This window comes from Mus pahari, chromosome 1 (assembly GCF_900095145.1).
Source record: "Mus pahari chromosome 1, PAHARI_EIJ_v1.1, whole genome shotgun sequence".
Classification (NCBI taxonomy): Eukaryota; Metazoa; Chordata; class Mammalia; order Rodentia; family Muridae; genus Mus; species Mus pahari.
In genome coordinates, this window is record NC_034590.1 from 158532894 (window position 1) to 158543429 (window position 10536).

General features: G+C 51.5%; 2 protein-coding genes across 2 annotated transcripts in view; one reads left to right on the plus strand and one right to left on the minus strand.

Moving 5' to 3' along the window:
* The window catches only part of LOC110335049 (histone H1.5-like), an 8917-nt gene extending 4714 nt beyond the window's left edge, over window positions 1-4203 (minus strand). The window contains exon 1 of the mRNA XM_029536525.1: window positions 3928-4203. Within this exon, the coding sequence (XP_029392385.1) occupies window positions 3928-4203 (276 nt within the window). The remainder of the gene's footprint in view (window positions 1-3927) is intronic.
* A 124-nt stretch (window positions 4204-4327) lies between these two features.
* The window catches only part of Neurl1 (neuralized E3 ubiquitin protein ligase 1), a 78652-nt gene continuing 72443 nt past the window's right edge, over window positions 4328-10536 (plus strand). Inside the window, exon 1 of the mRNA XM_021205306.2 lies at window positions 4328-4889. Within this exon, the coding sequence (XP_021060965.1) occupies window positions 4805-4889 (85 nt within the window). The 5' untranslated portion in view covers window positions 4328-4804. The remainder of the gene's footprint in view (window positions 4890-10536) is intronic.

Here is a 10536-nt window from a genome sequence, read left to right on the forward strand (position 1 = left end):
TTTTTTTTGGTTTTTCGAGACAAGGTTTCTCTGTATAGCCCTGGCTGTCCTGGAACTCACTTTGTAGACCAGGATGGCCTTGAACTCAGAAATCCACCTGCCTCTGCCTCCAGAGTGCTGGGATTAAAGGCGTGTGCCACCATGCCCGGCTGAAAAATATTTTTAAGTTAAAAAATTAACTGGCTAGATTAGCAGGCCAGCAGAGCCCTGGGGATCACAGGCATGTGCCTCGTGCCCAGGTTTGTCTTTGTTTTGTTTGTTTGTTTGTTTTTGTTTTGAACATGAACTCAGGCTCTCACAATTACAGGGTAAGCACTAACTGATTGACCATCTCCCCAGGTCTACTAACTGTTCAAGGAATGGACAGTGGGTAGGGCTCAGTCCTTGGGAATAAAGCAATGTGGCCCCGCTTGGGTGAACCCCATTCTTGTTTGCCTTGTGGGCTGTCTGTGGCTCTCTTAAGCTATCCTTGGCTATCCTTGGCTACCTCTGGATTCAGCACCTCAAGGATCAGGGAAGGAAGAAAGCAGACTCTTGGTCAAATCAAACATCCTGCTAGGTTTTCAACATGATTGATAAAGGACTTCAGTTCTCAAATTCAGACATGTGGACGCTGTGGAGAATAAGGGCGAAGGGGAGAGTGAAGCAGACAGGGGGAGAGGGGAGAGAAGAAAGATGGGGGGAGGGGAGGGAGAGACCAGAAGGGAAGGTAATGGGGTGGGAGGGGGAGCAGGGGAGGTTTCCCAGAGCAGCTTTTGATGGAATCCTGACCTCCCCTCTCATCTCTGCCTGGGGTCCTCTCTCCATTGTCCTACTAGCTGATATGAGCTCTCATAGACGTGGGCAGACAGACAATCTAAGAATCTGCAGTGCTGGAGAGGTGTTGGGTGCGAGAGCGCCACCTTGTGGTGCTGGAGTTGTTTGGCTGGTTGGTAGGTTGATTTGCCTTTTCAAGACAGGGTTTTTCCCTATAACCCTGGCTGTCCTAGAACTTGCTCTGTAGACCAGGCTGACCTCAAGCACACTGAGATCTGCCTGCCTCTGCCTCCCGAGTGCTGAGATTAGAGTCCTGTGCCACCACTGCCCAGTTTCACCCTGGGATGTTGATAGTTTTACTGAAGCCACCCAAACGGTGACTTCCTCCAGCTCCAGTCTGCCCTGTAAACCTCTTCTCCCTACTCCCTTCCAGGATGGAGCTGGGCCACCTCCTAGCTGTTGCCTTTAAGCCGCCTGGGTGGTGGTTGTGGAGGGGCTTAAAATCTGGGAGTTTGACCCAGAGTCCGGAGGAAGGAAGGCAGGCTGCTGGCACTCTGTCAGCATGGATTTGAGATGGATTTACCCAGAGCCAGAAAAGGGTTCCTGGAACCCAGGACAATGCAGAAGGTTATACTTCCTTCTTTAGGTCCCTGCCTGCTTGCTAAAGACCTATATCCAGTTGACATTTAACAGTGGTGTCCCACCCCCCAATCCAAACTCCCTAGGGGGGAAAAAAGTAGGGTTAAGGAGGGTTCAAGGGGTGACACTAAGGGGCCCTTGGGAGCCGGGGGTGGTGGCACACTCCTTTAATCCCAGCACTCAGGAGGCAGAGGCAGGCAGATTTCTGAGTTCAAGGCCAGCCTGGTCTACAAAGTGAGTTCCAGGACAGCCAGGGCTACACAGAGAAACCCTGTCTTGAAAAACCAAAAAAAAAAGGGGGGGGGGCTTGGGCAGACAAATGTAGGGTGTTTCTGCTCAGCATGACCCCTGCATGACCCTTCACAGCCACACGTTGGCGGGGTGGCGGGTGGCAGGGGGGGCTTCCTCACCTCAGCCCAGTCTAGCCCTATCTTCCTCCCATGATTTTTATTTTAACCTCTGAATCAGGGGAAGTTTTGGTACTGTCTCAGCTCCCTGCCTTTGTCCCTGATAATGTGCTGAACAGGTAGTTACAACCCATGTCCAGCAACTGGTCCTTAATTAAACTGAGAAAGGAGAGTTAGTGAATGTGGCCACATTAGGAACCAAGGGACAAAGACGGTCAAAGAGGGACAGAGAGATCCAGTGTCCCTCAAGTCTGTCTTCTGGGGTCCTAAAGTGAGATTAAAGTTTAAATAGGAGTCTGAGGGTGTGCACACCTAAGCAGGTTATGACCTTCAAGTTCGAAAGCAATACTGTCGGTTTCCTTTGGAGCTCAGGCTACTCAGAGGATAAGGAGAGAGCCTTTTGGCCTGCCCTCCCTCCCTCCCTCCCTCCCTCCCTCCCTTTTGTCTTTTTGGTCTTCATTTCTCTTCTGCTTTGCCCATGCCCCACATTTAGGTCTGTGTGGGGCCTGCCACGTCTAGCTGTCATCTCCCTTTGGGGCCTTGGGTCCACCCCATCCCCTACCAAGGCTTCCCAGGACACAGAAGCGGGCTTATTCCAGAAGGACCCAGAGCCTCTTCAGCTACTCTTTACAAATCCCGGCCAGAACCCTGCACTTCACACACACTCCAGGGGAATTAGTCCCCTCTATACAGGCTCCACATATTTATTTTGACTCATAAAATGCTTGATCTCCCCAGTTATGTGTAATCTGTATGTCCTCATTCTCTCTCTCTCTCTCTCTCTCTCTCTCTCTCTCTCTCTCTCTCTCTCTCTCTCCTTCCCCCACCCCCATGCATTAATGTATGCAGCTGTTAAGAGCCCACAGATTGCTGACAAATGAATCATCATTTGGGGATAAGTGTTGGGAAGACACTGTCCATAAGTAAGACACCAGTCCCTGACTGTTCTGTAGCTGGTCAGCACCTGATCCCAGGCGCCCCAAAGGCTTGGGGCTGGGACTGGGGGCCTGGTTATCTTTCTTCTCAAACCCCAGAGCATACCTCTCACAGGTATTTCTAGCTTGCCCGGAGTCTCTGAAACTTAAGGATGTAATATATGCCATCGGATGAGAGTAAAAGGCAGGACAGGGGACTAAAGGGGATCAGAGCCGATGTCTAAGGATCACAGTAGGATCTTACTGCTGGCAGGCATGGAGATCCATTCACTGTGCAGATACTTTTCAGAATCCTCATGTCCCTGCCCTGGGAGCTAGAACACTGTGAGGAATGTGGCTGGCCAACTCTCCCCTCAGCAAGCTTATTCTCTACCGAGAGAAGCAGAATCTAACCAAGCAGAAAAGGCTACTTTTAGGCAAAGTCATATAAAAGCCATGAAGAAAATGGGATGATCCCATGGGGAATGACAGGGAGAGGCAGAGATGCTTAGCTGGGATGGTCAGGAAAGAGCTGTGCCTATCGAGGACGGGTCCTGCGGAGAAACTTCCAGAAAAGGATGGAGATGTTTGTGTCCCACTCATGACCCAGGACTTACACTGGATCCGAGTTGGGGAAGTCTGATTAGAGAGTGAGGGATGGCCTCAAGAAGCAGCAAGGCTGATGAAGGTGTGAGATGGACGGATCGACTGTCTTCTCTCCCCCTCCCTCCATACACTGGGAGAAAGAACCGCCCCCAGATCCAAGATGACTTCCTGGTCCCCTCCTGCAGGTAGCAGTGCTGAGCTACGCAGATGGAAGAGTCACGTGAACAGGACATTTACAGACTGCCCCCTTCCTCGAGGAAGCCACCTTGGTCTACTATAGGCCATACTAACCCCCTATCCCTTCCCCAATCTCTTAGTTCTCCAGTTGACAGAATAATTCAGCTTGGAACCGATCTCTCTCTCATGGTTTGTACCTGAGCTGGGTCCCATCGGCTTGGTTCTGGTCTTGTGGTTCTCCGTTCTTGAACATGCAAAGGATGTTTGAACAGTCAGGAAACGGGTCTGACTGGGGTTCCAACTAGAGGGAAGGGGAGGTGACTGTATTCCTTATCTCAATGGTCTTAATCCATTATCCACTCACTCCTGAGCGTTTTAGCTTGTGCCAGGCCCTGAATCCCGTGCTAGGGAGCCTCCATTAGGTCTACCTCGCCACGCCCTGGCACCCGGGCTCCCAGCGTCGTGGCGGTCCTCTTCCTCTTGTTTTCAGGTTCTATGTCCCAGGACAGGGAGACGCTTAACCTCCGAAGCTCCCATCTATTCCTGACGTCAGGTCCGGAGCAGTGCCGCCCCAAACCCTGGGTCCCGCGCGCCTTCGAGAACTTATAGCCAGCGGGAACGCGGCGCGCCCCAGGGCCCACATCTGGCAGAGCGGGTGCGCGCGTGTCACTAAGACGCTCATTAACCTGCGCAGCTGTCGCCATAACAACCGGAGCCCGGGAGTCCTGGCGACGCTAGGGCGGGGGTTGGGGACAGCGGCCTCGGGAGGGACCTGGCGGGAGCGGGAGCGGGAGCGGGGGCAGTCCACACGAGCCGGGCGCTGCAAGCTCACCCGCGGGCGGGAGGGCGCCACGCACGTCGCCGCGGCCGTCCCCGCGGGCGGGGACCGAGCCAGCCGAAGAGCCTCGGAGCAGCCGCGCGCCGAGCCCCGACTCTATGGCCCGCGGGGAGCGCGCCGCCGCTGCGCCGCCCACCCACAGCCGGAATCCGAGCTCCAGCACCAGGCAGAGCGCAGCGGCTCGCGCCGCGGGCCGGGGCCCAGGGGCCGGGCCGCCCCGGGCGCGGGGCATGGGAGCCCGGTAGCCGGGTGGTGCGAGGACCCCCACGGCGGGCAGGACCCGCCGAGCGAAGACCGCCAAGCCCGGGGAGAACCGGAGACAGCAAACCGCCCGCCCCCGGCCGCAGCCCCGCCAGGGCCCTCCCCCGGCGGCGCGCACCCGCGCGCGCACACATTTGCACACCTTTCCTCTGCTCCTGCCCAGCCTCGCCTGGCCCTCGCCGGAGCACCCCCGGGGGGCCGATGCCATGGGTAACAACTTCTCCAGTGTCTCCTCTCTGCAGCGAGGAAACCCGAGCCGCGCGTCGCGGGGCCACCCCCAGAACCTCAAAGGTAGGCTTCACCGACCGGGGAGCAATTGCAGGGAGGGTTTGCGGCGCAGGTGGAGTGGTGGGCAGGGGTGCGGTTGGGGACGACCGGCAGGTGCCACCTGTTGTGTGCATTTGGACGGCGGGAGAGGCGCTTCTGACAGTGGAGGTGGGCTGTGGTGGCAGCTGACCAATGCTGATGGTGGAGATGAGGGAGGATGGCGGTCGGTGGGGGTCTGCGCAGTTCTCCTTATCTGCCCTGACAACGTCACTGGAGTCCCCTCCAGTGATGCTAAGCGGTGAGAAGAGGTGGGAAAAACATTTGCGGGCTTCTTAGGGCAGCGTGGAGGGAAACCTAGGTTTTCCAGATAAGCCTCCCAAGAGAGTCATCGTGGTTTTCTTTGCATTTGCCTAGGGCTGGGGGAGATCCCGCTGGAAGCACTAGTTGCATTTCCAAGCAGAGGGTCTTAGAGATCTAGGACTAGAAGGGCAGGAGCGTGCTCCCGGGGTCTTTGCAAGTGGGTAATCTTTGGCACCGACTGAGTCAGGTTGTTTGGTTTTGTTTGTTTGTTTGTTTGTTTTGTGCATCCAAAGACAAAATATCTGGTCTGAACCCTAGAAAGAGGGGCAAGGAGCTTCCAAACAGATGGGCCGTTATTGGGAAGGTTTGCCATCTATGGCCCACCAGCCAGCCAGCATCCTCTGCGGGAGGCCCGAGGCTCAGCCTTCTAGCTTCTAACGTGTCTCTGACCTTTGGATGCTGCTGCTCCGTTTCCTAGGCGCCTGAACCCAGCTAATTCTCTCTGTAAGGCTAACTTTTTTTTCTTATCATTATCAGGGACAGGTTGCACTTAGTTCTAGGGGCACAGTGATAGCTAAAAGTCCCAGGGCTTCCTAAACAGTAATAGGATATGACTAGGGTAGTAAGTGTAACCTTTAACCCAGAGCCTTGGTGCTTACGGAGGATGTTCACAGGCCTCTTTCAGGGAGTACAGACGGTTCTCTGGTTAGTCAGCAGAGCAGCAGTAACCACATTCATTTTACAGAGGAGGGGAACTGAGGCTTGCTTCTTGAGTTAGAAACAGTTAGGCTTCAGACGCTAGAGGCTTGGAACTCTTGTCTCTTCTTGCAGTTACCTTCAAGATGGAGAAGGGATGACAGACGTACCACTGTCCTGCATTCTAACCCCATCTTTCAGAACTTCACCTCCACCCTGGTCGGGAAAGTCAGTGGGTCTTGGTGGATTTCTGGAAATTAATATGGTGACCCTTGCAAAGGTCCTCTAGTGTCATGTTTATTGACCTTGTAATTCCTCATAGAGCTGATGGGAGGAAAATGGAGATGAAAGTGGTACTTACAGCCATTAGGATGCTCCTGACAGTATCTCTTAGACGAGGAGCATACGCTAAATGCCTAGGAATCATGGTGCTGCCTTTTAGGGGAGGATGTGCCATCACTAAGATTACATTTTCGAAGACTCTGATGACTTGGGGAAGTGCTCACAGCGTAAGAATGGTTTGTAAAGCTACAAAGACTTTGTGACCCCTGTCCCCTCTGTGCTTCCCGTTTTGCTAAAAGGCAGTTATGTTGATCGGATGGAAAAACCAGTAACCACAAATAAATAAGAGCCAAGCAGGAACATTTCTTAAAGGTTCTGGATACTGAATCATATGGGATTTCCCTTCTTTTTTTTTCTATTTATGTTTTCTTTTAAAAACGTGTTCAATAAAAATAAGTTATTATTTTTAAGTGAGTTTCATATTTATGTATTTGCATCTTCATATATATGTATATGTGTCTATCTGCATACATATATATAGTGCACCCTGCTCACTCTCTCCCCTCAGCCTTTCTTACTTCCCTACCATCCTTATGAGCCTCCCTCATCTCTACCTGTCCCTTTCTTAGGTTCATGATTTTTTATTTTGATGAGCCCCCCCCCCCATTTTTAAATCGAGGGCTATCCATGTAACCAGTGGGTTGGAGCTATGCGTTGGTGTCTGCTGCCACTAGTGGACACACCACTTTCCTCTGAATCTGTCTGTAGGAAATAGTTAGGCAGTGAGGGGTGGGGCCCTCGGAGTCCTTCCTCTGTCCTTGGCTGCCCGTGGATGGCCTGTTTTTGTGCAGACCCTGTACATCTGTAGTTGTTGAGAGCTCATGATGGCAATGACGGCACACTTCCCAGAAGATGCTATTTCACAGCCCTTACTACACTGAGCCTCTTAGAGGCTTCCTTAGTGTTCCCTAAGCTTGGATGGACTGATTGCAAATGTCTTATTGAGGGCTAAGCTGTCACCCATTCTCAGCACCTTGTGAAGCCGAACATCTCTGCCTCTAGCACAGGCCACTGGAAGTACTCTGAGGCTGTGAGGTAACTGTCTGTGGGTACTAGCATATATGTTTAGAAGGTAGTTCAACACTACGTCACTTTAACTCACCAGTAGGACCCCTAGATTCTATGACTCTACCCACTATGAGCTTTGAGGGTGTTTACAGTACTAAGTATAGATTCCCTTCTGTGGAGTGGGCCTCCAATCCAATCACCAAGTGGTTGGTTACTTCTGTAACAGTTGTACCACTGTTGCCCAGCAGTTTGGTTTCATAGTTGGTAGAGTGCACAGCTGTGTGAGACCACTGATGTCCTTCTCTCTCAAAGCTGCTTGCACAGCGCTTCCTGCACTATGAAAGCTTGCCCCTGGGGAAGAGGTTTCCAGCTCAGTTCCAGCTTGATCTCTTTATTTCATGCAGTCAAGGTGTGTGGTCCCTTCAGCAATAGGGTCTTACCATCTAGTTCTGATGGATACCCGAGAGGGATGGCAAGAGCTTGCATTGTTTTAGGGACCACCGTTTGTGTCTGATTTATAACCGACAGCTTCAAGGAGGAGCTTTTCTAGCTATGTAGGGTATCTCCCTTTAAAAAGTTTGCTTATAAGATTATAGGTTTCCAATGGCTTTTTCATTTTCCCATTATTTTAGTTGATCCTGCTACTTCCTCATCTCCATAGACCCCTCCTCCTTTCCTATTTACCCCTCCCCTTTTCCTATTTTCCCTCCCCCTTTCCTATTTACCCTTCCCCTTTCCTACTCTCCCCTCCCCCTTTCCTACTTCCCCCTCCCCCTTTCCTATTTACCCCCCCTTTCCTACTTTCCCCTCCCTGCCCCCCCCCTTTTTTTGTTTTTGTTTTTTTGGTTTTTTTTTTTTTTTTTTTGAGACAGGGTTTCTCTGTGTAGCCTTGGCTGTCCTGGAACTCACTTTGTAGACCAGGCTGGCCTAGAACTCAGAAATCCGCCTGTCTCTGCCTCCCAAGTGCTGGGATTAAAGGCGTGCACCACCACACCCGGCCCCCCTTTCCTATTTATCCCTCCCCTACCCACCCTTGGAACTTCTCCTTCTGCTTTCTTGTATAGACTAGCTCTACTGTCCACTTTTTCTTAATCAATCCCCTCCCAATGACCTCTTAGATTTCTGGCCTCTGCATCAACTGTAAATTAAACACACAAAGTTAGAGATATTCAGATATAATCCACATATGGAGGAGATCATTGCTATGTATTTTCCTGTAGCTGGGTTGCCACAGTATGTTTTTTCCAGTTTCACCTGTTTAGCTACAGATATATTATTTTATAATTATAAATGAGTTTCCTTGGGCCGAGGGTATAACGGTGGAGCGAGTGCTTGCCTAAGATGAGTGGAGGCCTAGGTTCCATCCCTACTGCTGCTAAATAAACACATGAATAAATAGACTGTTGGTGTCAGCATGTGCAAAGACTGTTTCTAAGCACCGAAAAGAGATTGTTAATGAGGAAGGAATCTGTGGGCATCATCTGGATAAATTTCCTTCCTTACAAATGAGAAGAAAAAGGGGAAAACACACTGATGTGACCAAATTCCTTAGTGGGTCAGTTTGAGTGGCAAAGCTGAGCTCTGTCCTTCATGGGCGGGGTTGGCTGGGGACTGGCAAATTGACCTCGTTGTTCAGTGATCACAGCCTGTCCCCCTAAAAGAGACACTGTTCTTTTCTTGGCTACATGGAAGCCTAGAGGAGTCCCCGGGAACTGTCCCCTCTTAGGGTGACATTTAGGCTTTTGAGTATTTGCGAGATCTATGTGTCTTGGTTAGAGGGGTCCCCATTTCCTGTTCTCATTCACAGATTTGGTAGCACACCCCTGAAATCCTAGCACGTGGGAGGCTAAGACCAGAGGAGTGTTGAGTTTGAGGCTTAAGCTATTGAGACATTGTCAAAGAAGGATGGGAGAAGAGAGGGAGAGGGAGAGGGAGAGGGAGAGGGAGAGGGAGAGAGAGAGAGAGAGAGAGAGAGAGAGAGGTGGGTGAAGGGAGGGAGACAGGAAGGAGGAAGAGAATCAGAATAAATATGAGACTGTCCATGAACACACATCCTTGGTTGGGGCCCAGGACTGTGGTCCTGGCTGCCCCGTCCAGTGTTCTGCACTAGGCCAGCGTCCAGTTGTGATTCTAGCAATGCCCATTTAGAGATCCAGTGGGGGTAGAGGGACTGATTTCCTTTCTTCCCCTTCGGTTGCAGCTCTGTGGGTTCCTCATCACTTTAATTAAAACAGCTGCCGGGACCTGTCATGAGAGGGAGCTATCAGATTGTTCTGCCTGTCACACTGATGAGAAGTGGGTTTCACCTTTTCCTCTCAGGGGTAGACTTCGGGCTTTTCCTGGAGCCACTCTGCCGATGATCCCCTCTGGGTCTGAGGAGTGTGGAGCTAGGAACATGTAGGGAGCCAGGTGTGGCTCTGGGCTCAGGACCAACCAACAGTGCCTGAGGAGTTGGGTGCTGGGCTCAGAGGTTGAGGCCAGTGCCCTTAGCTTCTTGGGCTGAAGATCCTGGAAACGCAAGGTGGAAGGAAGAGGAGGGGAGACACGTGCTCGGATGGTTGGGTTGTTGAAAGCTCAGGTCTGTGTGCCAAGGTCAGAGATGGGAGGGAACATCGCAGAAGGTTGGAACTGGGCACGGGTGGGACTGTAGGAAGTGAACGGCAGGGGATGAAGTGGAGTGCTGTGGTGTGTGGGCAGGGGCGGGACCCGGCCTAGAGAAAGAGTATATGCGTGTTGTATGGTCTCAGTGAGCGGAGCACAGCGACCTGAGAGGGAATTCATGTTTCGTGTTCAGAGAACCACAGGGGAATAAGATCTTCCTCCCTCTGGCTCTTTTAAAATGCTTTCCCATTTCCTGCCGAGCGTGGAGGTACAAACCGTCAAGAAAGCTTTGGGGAGAAGTTACTCAGCCCGGTGGGCACCCCTGGATGGAGAGTGGGTGGGCCACCTCCTACCTTCTGAAGGATTCATTGTAATAAAATTTATATGGTGTAAAACTTGCCATCTTAATGCATGTAATTTAGAGCATTTACAGTGCGGTGTAATGACTGCTTCTGTCCAATTCCAGAATGTTTGCATTGCCTCAAAGGGAAACCCTGTGACCATTAAGCAGCCACTTTTGTTGCCCCCAGCTCCCTGGCAACCACCAGTCTACATCCTGTCTCTAGGAACCTGCCTATCATGGACACTTCATATAAATGGAATTACAGAATAACTGGGCACTTTTGTTGGCTTCTTCAGCTTAATATTTTCAAGCTTCATTGACAATGTAGTATGTCTCTCTGTTTCTTTGTCTTTGTCTTTGTCTGTCTCTGTCTCTGTCTCT